The sequence below is a fragment of the Phoca vitulina genome, unplaced genomic scaffold (genome assembly GCF_004348235.1).
Source record: "Phoca vitulina isolate PV1807 unplaced genomic scaffold, GSC_HSeal_1.0 scaffold261, whole genome shotgun sequence".
In the NCBI taxonomy this organism is placed as follows: Eukaryota; Metazoa; Chordata; class Mammalia; order Carnivora; family Phocidae; genus Phoca; species Phoca vitulina.
Genome location: NW_022589948.1, coordinates 27,532 through 49,667, shown reverse-complemented (window position 1 = coordinate 49,667; position 22,136 = coordinate 27,532). Strand labels below are relative to the sequence as shown.

Here is a 22,136-nt window from a genome sequence, read left to right as displayed (position 1 = left end):
CACTACATCAAAAACTAATGATGTAATGTATGGTGATTAACATAACATAATAAAATAAAATTTAAAATAAAATAAAATAAAGAACATATGGAGGAGGACCTCATAATAACCCTGTGAAGAAGGGCAGGCTTTAGTGTCCTGTTTCCAATTTTTTTTCCCTAAAAAATAAGGAGAAAGAAGGAGACGATCAAATAGTTTTAAATGAATTGACCAAGCAATGTAAGTAGAAAAAGGCAGAGCCAAGCTCAGAATCCAAGGCTTTAAAATATTTCCACTATAAAATCTTGTCCAGCATTCTTATTGACACAGGCTGGCAGTGGTCTTCATGGGATCCATATAGCAAAATCTCAGTCAAGTTCTTAGTTTAGTAGGGTCAGGAAATCCCATTTTTCTGGATCATCCAAGGACTCTGGAGACCCATCAAACCAATACTTTAAAACGCAAAAGTAAAATATATATATACAAAGACACAAGTCCATGCAATTACAAGTGATCATTTTCTTACCCAATTATAAGAATTTATGTTGCTGCCATGCTACTCTTAAGATTCCTTTTGCAGACAACTGGAAGTTATATGAAATGTATACTAATTTTGTGCTTGGAATCTTAAAAATGTAAACTTTATCAAGAACTATTCTCATTCCTTAAAAGACAAGAAGCATCAGGTAATTAATTGATAATGGATAAAATGAAGCAATAAAGATAAATGTGGAGACTTCTAAAGCTCCAAAGACTATTCACAGTAAGGGAAGGCTGCAAGGATCTGATAATATAATGAACTCCAACTTGCCGAAGAATAATAGTTAATGTCTCAGGTCAGCTTTCACAGAGCTGAATTCATAATTAAACATTGCCCATTAATATATATGAGTAAACAAATCAATGTTCTCACAAATCTTTTTCTTAAATCACTCTTTTAAAGGTAAAGACAGAAATTAACAAAAACATTTTCAACATACCCTAACTTTACAGTGGGATAAGAGCCCCCACATTGGCTGTGCACAGGCCTCAAGTTCAGCAGCAAAGGCAGCATAGTAGGTCTGAGACTCAAATTCCACATGCTCATTTAGTTCTCGCTTGTTTAAGTTCATACCTTGCAAAAATTAAAGCAGATATAAACCTTGCCAAATGGAAGCAAGTATTCATATTAAAAATCAAGTAAAATACTTCCTAGTACCAAACACTCAGTGCACACAAATGGCATAAGTGACACAATATGTAGAGAAATAAATAAATTATTTAAAGTAAAATAATCTGGTCCTTTTAGAAGTTTTTACAAACTAGGTTTTCTTAGAAACACTTTGTGAATTGTCTCTTATATAACATAATTGAATATGTTAAATAAGAAAGTCAAAACTATTTTAACTGATGCTTGTTGAAATTTTATGAAAGTGTTATAAATCTTTCTTGAAGAATAGATTAATGATTTAAAGTCCAGGATTTACACTCCTGTTTCCTTTTTAATAATTTGGTATTTTTCATAACTCTGACATTTTCATGAACACGTGATTAAAGTACTTACAAATGTTAATTAAAATGAGACATTTCACATGTAATCTGAACGATGTGCTATTATCTCTTAATTAGTATATTTGATGGTTCTGCATTAGGCATTTTGTAAACTAAAAAAATTAACAAAAAAAGTAAAATTCATACCTTGAAAGAAAGATACAAAGTTCATCCACGTAACTAACAATCCGTGGTCCTCCAAAAATCTCTTAGCCACACTTTGATGAGAAAGGATATTAATAAAATCACTGACAAGAGGCCAATAAGTGTTATTCTTCAGTAATGCTTCTCCACAGTTCACTACCACATGTAAACTATTTTCTTCATCTAAAACAGACACACACAGTCCAGTAATAAATAAGTTAAAAAAAAAAAAAAAAAAACTTTACCAATGATACACATTATATACATTAGAATCAGGGATCTCTAAATTCAAACTCCAGGCAGACATATGGTGTGTTACTTAGACTCTGAATCAATTTCCCCACCTACAGAATGGGGAAAAGACACGTATCTTAAGGGAATTAAATGAAGGATTAACACAACACTAAGCACATCATTATAATAATTATTACCACATGTCTAACATATTATATGATATTGAACTAGCTATATGTTCATAAAACCTTATTATTTTCTTGATTTTAACAACATAATGCAGTATCTTCAGTTCCAATCAATACAATATTTTTATCCCTAGATTAATCTCATTACATCTTATCAACAAATCTGTATGATATAAGCGATACATAATTGCTTTCTTCTACTCAAAGAATATGTAAATATAACTTTTTAGCAAATACAGTATTCCAAAAATGAAAGATACACATATAAATAAACTTCTTAAGCCTTTAAAAAAAATCCTCAAAGTTTAATTATTGTGGGTAGGGAAAGATTAGATATGTACAAATCTTTACTATTAGAAGTTAGAGCGTATATGCATTAGCTCTCTTAACCTATTCCAAATTAACTAATTCACTGGACAAATGAGCCCCCCATTCCTACTGTAAAACATACTAATACCCATAATATACAGAATGCTCGAAGCTACTAACCTATTCCCTAGTACATAAGCCAAGATATATACTTATCCAGAGTCTGTTTTTGTTTCTGTGCACACTAACTGTTCTTTTTATTATAAAATTTAAAGTACATAAACTGATGAAATATGAATAAATGAAGACAGGTATTACAAAAACTGGATCACAAACTTTTGAGAGACAATAAAAGTGCTTAAGAAAATGTTAAAAAATCTTAGAGAAAAATCATAAAAACCTAGAATTTTACACTCAGATTGCTTCATAAAGATTTTTATGTTCTAAATCTAAAGAAACTGAAACTGGAAATCACAGATGATGCTTTGCAGAAGTGATGAGGGAGAACTCCAGTCAAGGAAACCATAACTTAAAAATGCTTTGCCCAAAATTAACAGATTAGAGAATGAACAAGCATCTCTGTATTTTAAGTTAAAATGTACTGTTTAATACATGTATCATTTTTTTTATGATTCCTCACTTTAACCAACTTTTTCAACTAACCATCTACTTGCTAAACTCATCAATGGGGGCGCCTGGGTGGCTCAGTTGGTTAAGCGTCTGCCTTCTGCTCAGGCCCTGATCTCAGGGTCTTGCTCTGGGATTGAGCCCCCGCTCAGCGAGGAGTCTGCTTCTCCCTCTCCCTCTGCCCCTCCCCCCACTTGTGCACATGCACTCACGCGCGCGCGTGCTCTCTCTCTCTCTTGAGCGCACGAGCTCACTCTCAAATAAGCAAAATCTTTTTTAAAAATTTAAAAAAATAAACTCATCAGTGAAGAGGCTTCTACTGCACTTCTTATTTTCCATACATTAAATTTAGGTTTCAGTCCATGAAATTACTTTACCCAACTCTTAAATTTAATAATATATAAGAACAGGACCCACAAAGTTAAGTATGCTCTCTTTTAGTGCCTCTCAATAGGATGAGAGAGGGTGTAACTGAATGAAGAAGTGGGACTTTTACAAACCACCCACACCTGAGATGAGAAAACCCTCTCTGACTGACAACTACTGCCACCATGAGTTGGTGAGCAGTTGATATTAATGGGACAGTGCTCAGTGATCCTGGAATTTAAAATTTTTTAAACAGTGAAAATCACTGTTGTATTCAATTGAAACCAGAATATGAATAAGCAGAATACAATTAATCAAAATGACTATTTTCCTGGCTCTGCTTTAAATACTACTGTTCTTATGAAAAACACCTTGGAACCTTTGGTGAAATAAAGTGACTAGGACTTCTATTTTTCCCCAACTGAGATTCACTCATCAACAAATATTCATTGAGCACTTACTGAGGGCCAGGTATTCTATTAAGTTCTGAGAATAAAGTGGTAAATAAATCAAAACTTACACAGTCTATCCACTGAGATTAATATAAGAAGACAGTGTGATACAGCTATCATAGGCAAAGTACAAGAAGTCATAAGAACAAATACAGCTAGTCTACAATTGAGGAAAAGACTCTCCTGAGGAAGTGATGTCTAAACTAAGATCTACGGAATGAAGGAGGAATTAGGATCAGCCAAATAAACTAGGGATGTGAGAAGAAACTGTGTTCTAGGTAGAGGAAGCAATATAAAAAAAGAATGGAATCGTTGGGACAAAGAATGCAGAGGATGGGTGGCACAAATGAAACCAGAAGGCCTTAAAAATCAGCTTCAGGAGTTTGGAGTTCATGTGAAGAGGATGGCAAGTCACTGGGGGGCAGGGCTGAGAGACAGGGACATGATCAGATACGCAGCGTGGACAGTGACTAAAGGAGGGTGGTGATGGCTAGTGGTATGACGCCTAGAGACGGCAATGGCTTGAACTATGGTGGTGGCGTGAAGATGTAAAGATGAAGAGAAACAGCTATTTTAAGATGTTCAGAAGGTTTAAATGACAGACTTGGTGATGTTCATTGCATCTACAAGGAGCACGAAGAAGTAAAAAATGACTCCTAGGTTGTTAAGTTGGGCAACTGTATAGGTGGTTGGAGGATGGTACCCAAACACACACTTGTGTACTCACATACGCATACATACACACACACACACACACAATAATAGAAAAGAAGCAGGCTTGATAGAGAGAGAAGAAGGAATTTTTGGTGTGGACATTGTGTGTTCGAGGTACTTGTAGACATCCAAAGAATATAGCTCAGTAAACAGTGTGATATGCAGGACAGATCAATCTGGGATTATTACCATCTACAGATATTCTTATGGTTATGCAACATACAGTTTTTGGGGTTTTGGGGGGTTTTTTTGGCTTTTTTGTGAGAGAGAGATAAAGAGTGAGTGCGGGAGAGAGGGGCAGAGGGAGAGAGAGAGGAAATCTTAAGCAGGTTCCATGCCCAGTGCAGAGCCTGACGTGGGGCTCGATCCCACAACCCTGAGATCATGACCTGAGCCAAAATCAAGAGTCAGATGCTTAACCGACTGAGCCACCCAGGCACCCCTGCAACATATGGTTTTAAGTTTCCATTTTTATATAGACTGTTTCATATGACAAATTGTAAAATTTCAGGGATATGAGTAGTTATGAGTTGTTTGGAATCACAAAGTAATATGGTGCAGAAGCAAATATAACAAAGTAAAAGTGTAAGGTAGGGATCGCTTACTACTAGTGGCTTTTTCCTTTTAATCTTTAGCTATTGCTGTGGCCATGTGAATTCTCATTGTATCAGCTTCTGTATTTACTAATAGTATAGACAAAATCTTCAAATACTGTTAATGAAAATTTCTGCAAAAGCTAGACAGATTTATTAAAAAATAAAAACAAAGTATTTATTTATTACAACAGAGATCCTGTTGTAATATCTGTAGCTAGTTATAGGTAGTTCAATATATTTAAAGCCCATTCTAATACTGTTGATGTAAAAACAGGAAAGTTTATGGTGCTTTTAGAAAACCAATAAATATGTATCATGAAACATTATGCTACTTTTAAAAGAGGAATAAAACACCATGGGAGCTAAAGATCATTTTAGACCTTAGCTTAGAAATAATTAATTTACTGCTGGAAAAAATACATTTATATTTAAAGATCTTAGTTAGCAATGCTACTAACAGCTTTTTAGCTTCCGGAAAATTCAATTTGTGTAAGAATCTCCAGAACAGACTAACTGCATTAGAAGGGAAGTATATACAGAAAGCAAAATAAGACTTTGCAGTATGATTTCAGAAAATATGGGAAAAGTGAGAAGAGCAAAGACACTGGGACAAAGTGACAAAAAACACCAACATCAGCAGAACAAGCAGAAAAGAGTTTTGGGTCACAGAAAGAACAGACAATCAGCAGTGTGAAATGCTACTGAAAATCAGGAAAGATAAGGTCCAAAGAGTGGCCACAGGTTTCCCCATCCTGTGTGTCATTAAAAGGGTGATCATATAATTTATTGTATAAAATGGGAGTTTTGAGAGTAAAGGAGATTGTATAAATAACTATGTCAGAACAATAGGATTACTTGGAGCCATTCTGGGAAAAGCAGAACATGTGACCACTAGAGTCACAAACAATGTCAGAGAGAGCAACAGAATGATGGCAGTGCACACTAGACTGAGGTCAGTTACTAAGTGACTAAAAAGCAAGGAAACAAATATAAACTCTTTCAGGAAATCTAGCTACAGAAAAAATATGAGATTTCAACACATCTCAAACATTCTTCCTTGAAGATCAAGTGCAAGCTATATATAACTAATAAGCACAGCTAAACCATTTAGTCAAGAAAATAGACTCCAGATTCTTTCCAAAAGAGCAGATACTTCTAAATTTTAAAAGTTTTCTAGGGGCGCCTGGGTGGCTCAATGACTGAGCATCTGCCTTCGGCTCAGGTCATGATCCCGGTGTCTTGGGATCGAGCCCTGCAACGGGCTTCCTGCTCAGCTGGGAGTCCACTTCTCCCTCTCCCACTCCCCCTGCTTGTGTTCCCTCTCTCACTGTCTCTCTCTCTCTGTCAAAATAAATAAGTAAAATCTTTGAGAAAAAAAAAAAGTTTTCTAGTTTAGGGGCACCTGGGTGGTACAGTCAGTTAAGCATCTAACTCTTGATTTCAGCTCAGGTCATGATCTCAGGGTCATGAGACAGAGCCTGGCACTGGGCTCCACACTCAGCATGGAGTCCGCTTAAGACTCTCTCTCTCTCTCTCTTCCTCTCCCTCCATCCCGCCCCACCTCTCTCTCTCTCTCAAATAAATCTTTAAAAATTTAAAACAATTTTTAAAAATTAAAGTTTTCTAGTTTATAAATTAAAAATACTCTTTTTGTGAAAAGTCCTTCTCTAAATATATAATTCTATATATAAGAATATCATTGATACAACTGAATGATGATAGATACTATTTCAAAAAAGGACAAGCAATACATGTAATATATGTAGCTGAATCTTCGGGAAAAAAGGGTCATCTTACATGAAGACAGAAGAGCTATAATGCAAAGCAGCTTTTAAATTTTCCTTTAAAAAAGTGAAGAGATATATTGCTTAATGTAAATAATGTATTATGCTCCCACTATACCTACAATAGGAAGACAGAGTCTCATAGTGAGCAGACACCCAGCCTTACTATTTACAGCTATAAAACCATACATCATTGACTTCAACTCCCTAAGCCACAGTTCCCTCACCTATAAAATGGAAAAAACAGTATCGGGCGCCTGGGTGGCTCAGTTGGTTAAGCGACTGCCTTCGGCTCAGGTCATGATCCTGGAGTCCCTGGATCGAGTCCCGCATCGGGCTCCCTGCTCAGCAAGGAGCCTGCTTCTCCCTCTGACCCTCTCCCCTCTCATGTGCTCTCTCTCTCTCATTCTCTCTGTCTCAAATAAATAAATAAAAATCTTTAAAAAAAAAAAAAAAGAAAAAACAGTATCTACTTCACAGATGGTTAAATAACATAATACAAAGTATTGAGAAAAGAGCATAGCACATAGTGAATGCTCAAAAGAGGGTAGCTATCATATTTGCTAGCTATTATTAGCATATATAAGGCGTTGCATCCTGCACTGAGCATACACCAATTTTCAGGTTATGGTATCACATGAGAATAGATCACATGAGAACAGAGAGAAAACAGTAGTTGATATGCAAAAGGAGGTAAAAGGGGAACAAAGCAAGTCTCAACTACAAGATCTCTCCTCCAAAGACAATGGAAAAGTCCTAAGATTTAATCTCACGTATTGTTTGTTATTAAAGTTTAGCTCCACGTGCCAACAAGTGAAGATACAATACAATCGATGTTGCCCTGCTTTGTGTCATGGGTAAGGGCAGATTCTGACATCAGGAGATAAGAAGACCTTGGCTCTGTCATTTACTAGCTGTATTACCAATGGTAAATGCCTTAACTTCTCTAAGCCTCAACTTATTCATCTTTAAAGTGAGAATAATAAGGATAATAGTAACACCAATCTCAGAGAACTGTCAGAAGCTTAACTGAGACAACATACGAATGGTATTAATACAGTGCCTCATACATAGCAAATACTCAAATAATACAAATTATTACAGAGAGGTAAAGTTAAGATGAAAGACCACAGTGAAATGAGAATGGGAGGAGGTCCTAGAAGTATTATGGTAGTTTGAGGAGTGATTATCAATCATATAGTAGGCACCAAAGAAAAAACTAAAGACCTCACTAAGGGAAAACAAAAAAAAGGCAAGATTTATTTCAACTTTTAAATTCTAAAACTATAGGCATATAACAATGTCTAAGGCAGATAAAAACAAATTTATAATAAAAAATAGGAACATGTCTAATAAAGAAATGGTTAAATTATGGTAAATCCATATAATACCTGCAATCATTTAAAAACATGTTTTCAACATGTACAATATAGTAACATATTTTTAAAGTTGTAGTATATTTTTAAAGTATTATTTGAATCTGTAAATATACTCTTACCACACAAAAAGACAGAAAATATCCAAAAATGTTAACAATAGTTATTTGTGAATAACAAAGCTAAAGGTAATTTTAAAGTCTGTCTTAAAAATAATAAAGTTTGTCTTTAAATTTTGATGAAAATTTTCAAAAAATTCTTTAACAAAGATGTATTATTTTATAATATTTTTAAAGTTATCTTAAGCATTTTAAAAGGAGGTTTTTAAGACTAGTTACACAAAGTATACCAATAATAAAACTAGTGAAATAATTCTGAGTTTACCTTGTAGCTCACTTTTAATAAGGCAACTTTCCATCATGTATAATAGCACAGTGACCATAATATCCAGCAGCTGACATTCTTCTGTTACCTGTCTGGCTAGCTCTTCATTGCTGAACAACTGAACACTAATATGCACAATTCTGTTAGACATTGTGTCTGACTCATGACTTTTCTTCAGTGTTTTCATAATGAAAGCATAATGCTGAACAAAAGTTTTTGTAAAAGCAACCTGTAAATTTTTTTAAATAGGAAGAAAAAAACATATTAGTTTAACTTTGAGTTTTATAACACATTTTCCAATACCTAGTACCAACATTTTAAAGCTATTATTAGCTTATGATGACATCCACAGTAATTTTAAAAGTAATTTCAATTATGATGGTAGTCACATTCTTTTGTTTGGAACATTAGCAAAATACTTGGGTGGTTACAAAAATTTTAGTAGGCACTTTAAATTATTAAAGTTTTAGAACAATTATAAATACCATGATTTAAAAATACAAATACACTTTGCTTACAAATATATCAATTAACTAATGTCAAAGTAGGTATCTTTGTTCTGTGCTATCTACTTTAACAACAAAATCTAAAGTCTCAACTAAAAACCATACCAGAGGATTTAATATAACTAAAATCAAGAAAGTCAATGTGATTACTCCAAAAGAAATGTCTTCTATTTGACTGGAAAGCTGACCACTATCTGACTAAATAAATACTCTTTCTATGTAACATATACATTTCTTCTTGTTTTCTTAAACGGGTATAAAGACACAAAACAATGGCATTATTCATTAAAGTGTAACTCTTAAAGAGGCTTTGTTACCTAAACCATAAGAAGAACTACAGCCAAAAAAAAAGGAAGAAGAACGACAGCAAAATTTATTTTCTTTTCATACACTAGGCTGTGTGACTTTGCCATAACCACATGGTGGTCATAGGTGAGGGTCCAGACCCTCTGGGACTAGAGCCTTCACCTACCTACATGTGTATATAGATCAAAACTGTTCTGTCTTTAATGGTTATGGCCAGCACCCTATGATTTTCTCAAACCTAACCCCACAATCCATTTTTTTTTTAAGTAATCTCTACACCTAACATGGGTCTTGAACTCATGACCCCGAGATCCAGAGTAGCATGCTCTACCAACTGAGCCAGCCAGATGCCCCTCTAGCCCCACAATCCAAATTCAGTTGCCCCCTTAAACATTCTCATAGCACCTTGTACCTCTCCTTTGGAGAACCTACCACAATTTAATTGACTACATATTTACTTGTGTAATTATGTTTTTGTTTGTCCCCCAGCATTCTCTTTGGACCAAGTTTCATGCAGACAGACTACCCTTAAGAATACTGCTATGATCCTGTGCTTTTTGTGCAAACCCTGTTTTGACAGCAAAAGAAGCTAATGCTTTTTATTAGTGTTATCTCGGTCCTCAAAGCTACAATAAAATAAGCCACAGCTTAAAAACAAACCAAAAAATTTTCATAATGAAATGGCAAAGAAAGGGGAGCAAAGTTCAGAAAGGAAGGGAAAAAACATTGATACCTTATACTCTTGATCTGGAAGCATGTTGAGTAAGAAAGTTACCATCTTCTGAGGGAATTCATACTTTATAGTCCAAAACAATAGTTCTTCTAGAAAACTTTTATGTTTCAAAACATCCATTATAGATTGATCTACATAAAAAAAAGAAAACTTATCACCTAATGATTTAAGTTGCTCATCTCATTTAAACCTTACTATAATTAATAAGCCATTAACCTCAAACACTTGAGTGTATCTACAAATTAAGGATACCCTTTCAATAATTCAATAATAATACTGACATCATCAATTCAGGTTTCTACAATCTCCATGGTATATAAATAATAAAATACTTAATCCTTATATTTTAAAAGGAAGCAGGTACTAAAAAAATAAGTAATTACTTGCCCTTAACATAAGCCATTTATCTAAAATGTCTACTAAGATTCAGATTATCTTACAAGAACAATATTCATTAGTACTTAATACTAATATTAATAGTAATAATTTTAAGCTAAAAACAAAATATTAAAGCCATAAATCCCAAAGTTACTGAATCTTTTAATTTTTAGTTTTTAGAGAAAAGGGGGGAAATTGTTATAGTATTCAATAATTTATTTCTTTAAAATTGTTCTTCAAAAATGAAATACTAATTTTGCTGCAGGAAGTAATTACTAATGAACTGCTTACACTAGTATATACAGAAGCATTTACTTTTTATCTGGTAAGAATATACCAGGAAAATTATAAAGAATGTTATACATGCTTACTTGCACTGGACTCAAGATGCCCTTCTTCATGCATAGGGGAAACCGAAAATGGATGCCCCTTTTAAATAGAAGTATTCAAAAAGGGATAAAATTACTAAATGGCCAATTTCTAAGCTATCTTTAAGGGCTACTTTGTCTCCTACTAATCTCTGCATCCTTAGTCAAGAGAAAGGTCTCAACAGGTATATAATGAACTGAGTATTTTTAATACTTCAGCTATTTCTTTCTCTCACCTTCTCTAGTATCTTTCCTAAAAAAGAACTACAAAATTCTGACAACTGGTCTTTGTTGGAGCAAATGATCTTGGGCTTGGGCTACTGCTCTGGATCATCAGGTCTGTATAAGGACATTTAAGAGGATACAGCAAGTGTTAGCTGTGAATGGATTGGTTCAGTGATGATGCTTACACAAGGACTAGAGTTTGATGAGGGATTTTAAAAAATAATATCACATACACCAAAATACTCATATATAGCCCTAACTACATTACAGTTGGAGTTGTCTTGCAGAGTAACCTTGAAGCATTTTTTCAACTAACACTACCTCAGTCTCACAGTTCTATTATTGAGTAATGTGGTCACACCACATCTCCTCAGGTCATGGGTCTAAAAATGTAACAAATGTAACAATAGCCACCTGGGTGGCTCAGTCGGTTAAGCATCCCACTCTTGATTTCAACTCAGGTCATGATGTCAGGGTCCTGAGATTTAGCCCTACATTGGGCTCTGCCCTCAGCACAGAGTCTGTTAATCCTTCTCCCTCTGCTCCTTCCCCTGCTCACACTCCCGCACTCTCTCTCTCTCTAGAAATAAATAAAATCTTTTTTAAAAAATGTAACAATAAGCAGGCCATCAATAAGCATGCCATCTCTCTCTTGATCCTTCTATAAGACATTCTGATTTTAACAGGCTTGAATCAGTACTTATTAGACATAACTTTAACCCAATTTTTCTGTTAATAATTAATAACCCATTATTTTCAGAATAATAATTTCATTATTCTGGAGACATTACAATTTTAACTACAGAGAAGCAAAAGTTATGTCCCAATTCCCTAACTCCCTTTCAGTGTGCCTTTAGTATAAGCTAAAGTAACAGCAATAAAAATATAAATACAATTATACTATACATCTCCTTAGAAACTACTTATTCTTTATTTTCTAAATCTCAGAATTTTCGGGGCGCCTGGGTGGCTCAGGCATTAAGCATCTGCCTTAGGCTCAGGTCATGATCCCAGGGTCCTGGGATCGAGCCCCACATTGGGCACCCTGCTCAGTGGGAAGCCTGCTTCTCCCTCTCCCACTCCCCCTGCTTGTGTTCCCTCTCTCACTGTCTCTCTCTCTCTCTGTCAAATAAATAAAACTTTTAAAAATAAATAAATAAATCTCAGAATTTTCTACTTGCAAAACAGAAATCTCTTCCTCCTGAACTAGATCATTCCCATGATATGACAATGATTTTAAAAATAGAAATAAACCAGTCTTGCAAAAAATTAGGTAAAATATATTCAAAGGCACACACTGACAGATTCAAAGCCAAAAAGTAATAAAATTAGGGCCCAAGTGAATCAGGTGACAAAATTATATTCTAATTTTGAATATAACCCAGAGCATACTGCTGATGTCAATTTAATTCTTGCAATTTATTTAGCACTAATATGATTGAAAATTTTAGACTACCAAAAAAAAAATAAAATTCTTACAGAAAAGGGTTTCTAAAAATATTTACAAAGCTAAAAAAACTTGTAGTATTAATCTTAGAATTCAGTTATGACTCTGCAAGTCTGCATTTGCCAAATGAAAGCCTGAAGCTACCATAATTATTATGTCATATATTGAAAAAGATACATTCACTTTTTTTTTAAATAAATAGAACAATCCAAATGAACCAGAAAAGCTATGGCTTCTACTAAAATGAAAATAACTGCAATTATGTACGATTCCATTTTTTCATCTTCAGACAAAAAAGCAAAGAAAAAAACCCCACAATATCTTCACTGTTATCGTTCTTAAAATAGGTGATGTCAGTTTCCCCAAGATATTTAAAACATGTGTGATGTGCTTTGTGTGTTGTGTTATGTTATGGAAATGTGGTTAGAAATGCTTCCATTAGTTATGTACAACTACATATTTACCTTTAAAATCTGGATTAAATTGTCATGATTTTTACAATACCTAAACTACGTTAAGCCAAACTGTAAAAAGAGATTTCTGAGCAATTGGTATGTGGTACAAATACATGAGTAACGTAAAGATGTTCATTAGACAGCAGAGTCCAGGCTCCGTAACTCAGGAGCTCAATAATCATGTTAGCTGAAGCCCTCTAGGCCTCACTTTCTTCATCCTTAAAATTTAGGTTTTAAGAATAGACAGTGAATGTAGCACAGTGCCTCAACCTCTTGCCTATCATTATCTATTTTACTTCCAGCTCACTTTCAAACCATTGAACCAAATTCTTACAAAAACTAAACCAATCCCTGGACTTTCAATATCTCAAAAGCAACTATCACTTTGTGAAAACAGGGGTTCTACTAATTCAAAAAGCCTTTTCTGCCATGCACATACTTAAAGCAAAAATGATAACCAATCAAGTCTTAAATCTCTGTACCACTTCTCACCAGTGGAGGAAGGAAGAGAAGATAATCAATCCAATCTCAAATATGAAAAAAATCAGGTATAAAATAAGCTTCAACTTTAAGTCTCCATAAAAAGTATCTTCAACCAAAGTTTGACCAGACTGAAGGAAAACAATGACCTCTTACACCATAACAGGTATTTTTTTTTCGAGGCATCCCTAAAGCTGAAACTCAAGTATGTACCTAACAGTCCACTTCAACTCAGATGTGTATCAAGGACTCAGGTAAATACATAGACAACTCTGATAAGTCAAAGGCCAGGTCGCCATATGGGTTTCTAATTTCCTTCAGGCACCACAGGTTCTCTGCTAGGCAAGGAAGAAGGGGAACATGTGTGCACGTGTGCATCCTGGACCACAGAGCAAATTTCATGCCTTTTGCTAGTGTAGCGCCAAGGGCAGGCCACCCCAAGATGGGCTCCTTTGGCATGAAGATTAGGAGGTTCCTCAAAAAATTAAACACAGAAATACCATGTGATCCAATAATTCCACTACTGGGTATTTACCCAAAAAAACCAAAACACTAATTCAAAAAGATATATGCACCCCTATGTTTACTGCAGCATTATTTAGGCCAAGATATGGAAGTGTCCATCAATAGACAAATGGATAAGGAAAATGTGGTATATGTACAGAATGGAACATGAGGCAGCCATAAAAAAGGATGAAGTTGTCATGAGACAACATGATGGACCTAGAGGATATTATGCTAAGTGAAATAAGTCAGACTGAGAAAGACAAATACTATGATTCCACTCATAAGTGAAATCTAATATATACATATATATATAATATACATATATATACAAACACACACATACACATATACATACACAAACGAAAAGCAGAATCAGACCTATCAATACACAGGACAAACTGATGGTTGCCAGAAGAGAACAGGTGGGCAGATGAGCAAAATGGGTGAAGGAGAGAGGGAGATACCGGCCTCCGGTTATGGAATGAGTTAGTCGCAGGAATAAAAAGCAGACCATAAGGAATACAGTCAATGATACTGTAATAGTGATGTAACAGGACAGATGGTAGCCACACTTGTGGTGAACACAGCATAATGTACAAACTTGTCAAATCACTAAGTTGTGTACTTGAAACTAATGTAACACTGTGTGTCAACTATACTTAAACAAAAGCAATCAAAATCCATCAGATTTAGGAAAAGCTCTTTACCTTCCCCCTCAAAAACCTAAAAAGAATTTAGATAGAGGACCTGCTTCAGGAAGAGAGCTATCACCATAGATAACTACTTTATGATATAAACTAAGTATGGTAGACAGGGCGGAACCTAGCAAGACCCGTGTCCTATTATTTCTAAGGTGCCCAACAAACATGTATTTATCAAATATTACTCTTCTTCATCTTCCTATGAATTGCATGTCTTCCCTTTGAAGTCCCAGACCCTTACCCATTTCTCCCTAGTTCAGAATTACCTATATACTTTATTTTGCCTGTTTTTGGAATTTCCATGTCTGTGTGATTTCCCATATGTACAATATTAAATTTTATTTTCTCCTGTTAATCTGGCTAATGTCATCTTAGTCTGGCTAGAAGATCTTGAGGGGTCCCCAACACTAGGAGCCCCAAGTTAAATGCAGTAGCATAAGTAACTCAGAACAGACTTACAAAATGAGCCTCAACTGAAACTACCTGTTTGCTCCACCTTTCCAAGCAGTTGTAAATATACCACAAGATATACTCAGCACAGAAATAATAATCTTTTTTTCATCAAAATAATAATTTAACCTCTGGAGACTCTCTAACAGACCATACTAACCCAGAATATAGACCATGTTAAGATTTGGAAATCCACGGCGGAAATCCACGGCAAAATCCAGAGCGCAGGCTGTCAACTAGTAACAAGTACTCCAGAAAAGCTTTTAGTAAGGGTCAAGAAAACAGTAATTAACAGCTTAGGCTCTGGGGTTTGAATTAAGGATCTACTTCTCATTAGCTGTGATCTCTAACATGCCTCCATTTCTTCATTCATAAAATAGTAATAATAATTAATAATAATAATAATTACTGTTTTGTATGGTGACTTTAAGAATTAAATGAAACAACATATGTGAAGTGCCTGGCACTATGTCTATCATATACAAAAAGATCAATAAATATTACTCATTATTATCACTAATCTATTCCCTCAGTACACAAATACCTACTTCTTCCTTTGAGCAAACATGTATTGAGCCCTTACTGAACCCTTAATTAAGTGCCATTCATTTTTATTCTCTCCCTCCTCCCACCTCTCTTTCTCACCATCTCTCCCATACTTACGCTTTTTCACTCTAGAAACTGCATAACCCAGATTATAAAAAGATGTAAATCGAACTAAAACTTTACATCAAAAACACTGGATCCAAATCAAAGAATCAATGAAAAGATTTACTTTTTTATGGCTCAAATATAATAATGCACATCTTATGAAAAAACAATAAACAAAATTCCAATAGTAAGGGTTTCATTTGCTTTTGAGGTCCCCCACAATCACTCCCTAACAATACTTTCTCCATCATTAGACAAATCTAAGAACATAATTCTCCCTTCAAAATGGCTAGCCCATCAAGTATTCTTAATGATTAAACATTTTTAGCTTTTTTTAAAGTTTTTATTTAAATTCCAGTTAATTAACATACAGTGTCACATTAGTTTCAGGTGTACAATAGAGTGATTCAACACTTCCATACACCACCTGGTGCTCATCACAAGTGCACTCCTTAATCCCCCATCACCTGTTTAACTGCTCCCCCTCCACCCACCTCCCCTCTGGTAACTATCAGTCTGTGTCTATAGTTAGAATCTGTTTCTTGGTTTTCATTTTTAACTTTTTATACAAGGAAAAAAATTAAATATAAATACCTTTGGTGCTACTGCTTAGTTTGACCCTCTTTCTCTTGCCCAGTCCTTGACTCCCATCCTGATCCTCCTGGAGGAAAACAAAATTAGCATCACATACAGTCCTAGTCATGGATTTTTTTTTACATAAATATAAGTATGCTTATAAATTATGTTAAATATGTAACATAGGCATGCTTACATAGTATTAATCAACACATTTCACTTTTATGTATATACTGTAATAAAATGTATTTTTAATTTTAAAATTAGCATTGTAATTAAAATATATAATGAAAATCCTTAGTATTAAAATATAAGAACTCTTAAATTTAATCTGTGCTTTTAATGGAAGACTTGAAAAACCCAGAAATGCCAAAATAAAAAATTTCCTATTAAGAAAAATTTCCTAACCTTATAAATATAACATCAAATGCACAAAGAACATAAAGGGAAGGAGGGAAGCAGATTAGCACAGGAAGAAAAGAGAGCAAGGGAAGAGGGCTAAAACAATGAATAGAGAAAAGGCTTTGAAGGATCTAAGAGAAAAAATGAGTTCAAGAAATCAAATTCTGAAAAATAAGCATAGCACATTAAAAGCTGGAGTTGACAGTTTAAAAAGTAGTAACAAATTTTAAGATACTTAGGGAAAAAATCCAAGAAGAAAATACAGGCATTTCTGCTTATATGTAGATATATTCATTCCTGAAAAAAAAACTCACATTAAAAATAACAAAGCTTATGGGGAAAAAAGGAATGAGGGGCAGACCACTCACAACCTATTCAAGTTTGTAACCAGAGGTAACAAAAGCAATAATCGGTACCTGGGGATATCATTTGGATGCCCAGACAAACATCTTGGAGTGGTTTGAGGCTGTCTCAGGGGATGTTAACACAGCATCACAACAACAGAATGGGAACCTAGCCAGCTACGAGAGCACAGAGGGGAAAAGAGCAGAGGAAGCAGCAGTCTGCCCCTCTTGCAACCAATGGGAAGCTAGAGGTGTGCCTCTTGGGGAGGCAGCCCTGGATGCAAGTGCTCCTTTGCATCCAGGGCTAATTTCTCATTTTCTTTAAATGTTGCTGAAAAGGTTCCTCTGCCTTCACAGCAGAATTCAGGTTTTTTTCCCCTCCAGCTAAAGGATAGGATTCTACCCCTATTATCCTAGCTCTCCTGAACCAGGGAAGACTACATAGGAATCCCAAACCTCCATGTTAAACCGACATCTTTTTCCTATTTTCCAAACACATATGAGCCAATGATCTTACAAAGACATGTGTGGTAGTATTTTGTATACAATCTGTTGTACTAACAAAGGTGTTATGCTGGTGGTGGCAGTTAGAACTATAGTACATATTCCCAGATACTTTCTCAATTACAGCCCATCAAATCTCCAAAGCAGAAAAGTAGCCTTGGCTTCATGCTGCTGTTTTATCTGCTGGTATGGCTTCCTTGGCCTACACACCAGAGCCTTAACTTCAGGTTTCTGGCAAACCTAGCATCCATCCTCAGGGCTGGGGGTTTCCAAAGATAACATTTGGCTCAGTCAATGGGCATTTACTCAGCACTTCCATATGCCCTCCCCGTGAAATCCCCCCTTCGCCAGTCCTCTCTGACCATCTACCACCTGGCAGCAGTACTGACGGCCAAACTACACTCCCCTCCTCCTCTTCCACCACCCTCACTTTCTCTTGGAGTAACTTGCCAAAATGAAATTTGGAGCCTTAAAAGACAAAAAACAGACACAAAAATATAAAATCATGACACAGGGCCCAGGGAGTTCTAAAGTGTGAGATCCAGCTATCAGCCATTTGTGAAACTGTTCTCCCAATCTGGAAAAAAAACATTTTATAACCCAGGCTAGGATTACTTCATAATTTCAAATATAAACTTCCTATAAAAAGAGTATCCTTGATCAAGCAATGGTCATGGCATAACAAAGTTCTATAAATTTCCCAACCTTACAGTCTAAAAAACAAGTAAAAGTAACCAAGCAAAGGAGAGGAAAGCCATTCCAAGAAAAGACAGCATGAACAAAAGCACAACGACAGAAGTCTGGAAACAGACCAGTGAGTTGGGTTTCACATCATGGTAGATTATCAAATACAGCTAGGACGGGAGATTAAAGGAATGATGGGAAAATACATAGTCTTGTCATTTTTCTGAATGGCAATTTGTCAATACACATGTCAAAAGCCTTTAGGTATATTTATCATTGTAACAGAAGTTTCAGTTATAGGAATTTATCCTAAAGAAACAGACAAGTGAATAAGGACTATACGCATAACTATTCATCACAATGTTATTTATAATAGCAAAATAAAAGAATCTTTGGCTTCCAACAGCAGGAGATTAGGTAAATAAATTATAGCATACCTCAAAGGAAAACAATGCCAGAGGCTCTATTTTCATTGTGACCAGATATTTCTTCAAAAACCATTATTAAAAATGAAAAAAGCATGCTGTATAGAATAGCATATAGAGTATGAAACCATTTAAGTATTGATAATATATACATATAAAAGCTGTTAAAATATATTCCTTATAATGTTCAAAATGGTCATTAGTGAGAAAAGCAGGTTACAGAATAGCATGTATAGCATGAAACCATTAAACCATTAAAATATACTACATATAAATCTGTTAAAATAGAGATGCTTACAATAAGCCACCTCTAAATGATAGAGTAATATATAATTTTACATTTTTATTAACATTTATTTTCTATTTATTCAACAATGAATATGGATTATAGTTTTAAGTTAATAAATAAATTTTTAAAAATATTTTATTTATTTATATGAGAGAGAGAATAAGCGGTGGGGGTGGGGGGCACGTGCAGAGGGAGAAGCAGACACCCTGCCAAGCAGGGTGCCTGATGTGGGACTCGATCCCAGGATCCTGGGATCATGACCCGAGCTGAAGGAAGACGCCCAACCAACTGAGCCACCCAGGCGCCCAATAAATAAATTTTAAATATGATTCTGATTTCCAATCCTAACTGTGACGATCTGCTCAAGATACTATATTATCTATTACAAGTCCCATATTTTTATCTTGAGAAAAAACAATACTTTTAACAATGGAAGAACCCCCAGTGGTGGGAATTTCAGGATTAAGGAAGATGAAAATACAGTTATGACCACAATACCACACCCAACCCCAAATCCGTGATGGTAAGTTTTAGTTCTTCCCTATTTATCCATGAAGAAGCAGTATAGAAAGCTGGGAGAAAATCATGGTCCAATGGACAAGGAAGGAAATAAATCAAGTACAACTTCAATCCAGACAGCATTTGTGCAGCCTGGAGAAACACTTTTGAAATCTTAACTAATCCCTGGGCAGGGAAGTGACACATTGCCATATGTGTTTCAGGCACAAAATATGTATAATGCCCAAAATGAGATAGATTCAAACTCCTAGCCTGCAAAATTTACAGATGGTTTCTCAACCAAATTAACCTTTCTTATTTTCTTTGATGAATTTACTAGACAGATGAAAAAAATGTGAGCTCCATAAAAAGAAGTCAGGTAAATTCACAGAAGGTTAAAATAATACTCAAAGGCTGTTAACACAGAATATACAACGCTAAAAGGAATATTTAACATATCAGAGTATAAAAATAAAATCCAAAGATGATCTTGAAGACTAGAACAATAAAATGAAACAAAGATTTAAGTAAGTCACTATAATCTGAGATAGTTTTTTTTTTTTAAGATTATTTATTTATTTATTTATTAGAGAGAGAGAGAGAGAGAGCACAAGTAGGTAGAGAGGCAGGCAGAGGCAGAGGGAGAAGCAGGCTCCCCGCCGAGCAGGGAGCCCAATGCGGGACTCGATCCCCGGACCCTGGGATCATGACCTGAGCCGAAGGCAGCCGCTTAACCGGCTGAGCCACCCACGTGCCCAGAGGTAGTTTACTTTAAATCAACTCTACAAGTACAAAGCAGAGAGGGACCTCTAGCTTGTCAACTGTTCAGTGTTGGGGGGCTGGGAGGGTCAAAACCTAGACATTTCATTTTTGACCACTGGGTTCCGGCCAACAGTCTAGCATAGATGCTAAAAGGCTAAAAAAAAAATTGGACCTTAACAAACAGTATGCTTATCAAAAGATAGCCCATGCCTGTGTACTGAATCAAATCACACACTTAAAAGGGAGTGAATAGATGAAAAAGGCATGTACAGCACAGAATATTAAATAATTAAAGCTAAATATTTAAGGAGGTGTCTTATGAAGTAAAAATAAAAATATTTCAAGAACACCTGGGTGGCAGATAAGCATCTGCCTTCAGCTCAGGTCATGATCTCAGGGTCCTGGGATCAGTCCTGCATAGGGCTCCCTGCTCAGCGGGGAGTCTGCTTCTCCCTCTCCTCTGCCCCTCCCCATTATTGCGTGCTCGCTAGCTCTCAAATAAATAAATCTTTAAAAAAATAAAAATCTTTCTAAAGGAAAAAATAAGAAACATGTGAAAATTACAGTATTTAACACAGTATTGAGAAGAACATTCTAACAATTAGAGCTATCAAACAAAAGAACAAGTTGCCTCAGAAACTAGGTAAACTCCCTATCATTGGAAGTGTTTATGAAAAGGTTTACCAACTGTCAGGAATGTTGTAAAATCAATTCCTGCACTGGAAAAGCAATACATTAGACATTTCTAAGGCCCTCCCACCAAAAGTTTCTATGATTCCCTATCTTACTTTTAACCATTAATGTAATTTATGATTAGAATTAACCTCCTATCTCCAAAAATAAAACTAATTTTTTCTTTTACCTATTAATTTATGAAAAGCAACTCCGTCTTTTAATTTCAATAATCTTGCTTTTGCTATATTTTGACAAATTAGTTTTAACTGTTCATCTGGATTCTGTCTTGATAAAGGCAAGAGTACTAAAAGCATATTTACATAGTAACTTACTTTAAGTATTTCTCAATTACCTAAAAGTATGCAGAAAAAAAAGATTAGAAGTAAACAAGAAAAATTAATAAACAATGGTTATCTCTGGATGGTACAGCTGAAGGTAAATGTTTTCTTTTTTATGCTTTTTTCTATTTTTTAATATTTGCACAACGGACATTCATAGTTTTACAGTTACACAGAGGGAAGAGTGTCTTAAATGTCTTCATTTGTATTAACAGTTAAGTACATCAATGTCACAGAAATTAATGATCTGGTCACTGCACACAGATAAATGGACATTGCTATGGTAATGGCCACAGTGAATATAATCTTAAAAAGTTATCTTGATTTAAAAGATCCTATTTTCTCTGACAAACTCTCTAATTAGACCCATGTACATATAATACTAGAGATAATTTTCTTTTGAACTGAATTATCTGATGGTTACAAATAAATCTAAACAAAAAATTAATATAAATGTAAATTAAAAAATACTTTATAAAGTTAAATATTTTTCTTTTCAGTTCCATACAACACAAACAACATTTTCTACTCCTATTTCATATGAGCTATACAAATAAAGAATAAGTAGTAGTAGTATGAAGAATGTCATGTGTATAAATAGCACTGCTGAGTACATAATGTTCTAGGGACAGCAGGGAAAAATTTCTGACACAACTTGTATGAATGAAATTAAGTAGACTGCAATATGTACCCTCATTCAATAAAACTCTTTACAAATAGAAATCTTGCTGCTGTTACAGTTTCAAATC

At 35.0% G+C, this 22,136-nt stretch overlaps 1 protein-coding gene across 2 annotated transcripts in view; it reads right to left on the bottom strand.

Moving 5' to 3' along the window:
- Positions 1 to 108: 108 nt before the first annotated feature.
- Positions 109 to 22,136, bottom strand: part of LOC116629070 (E3 ubiquitin-protein ligase UBR3-like) — a 40,042-nt gene continuing 18,014 nt past the window's right edge. For both annotated transcript variants that reach the window (XM_032399349.1, XM_032399348.1), the window contains exons 5-9: positions 16,485 to 16,551; positions 10,229 to 10,359; positions 8,684 to 8,912; positions 1,657 to 1,836; positions 109 to 1,093 (exon numbers count right to left, since the gene is read on the bottom strand). In XM_032399349.1, coding sequence (XP_032255240.1) covers positions 951 to 1,093; positions 1,657 to 1,836; positions 8,684 to 8,912; positions 10,229 to 10,359; positions 16,485 to 16,551 — 750 coding nt within the window. In that variant the 3' untranslated portion in view covers positions 109 to 950. The remainder of the gene's footprint in view (positions 1,094 to 1,656; positions 1,837 to 8,683; positions 8,913 to 10,228; positions 10,360 to 16,484; positions 16,552 to 22,136) is intronic.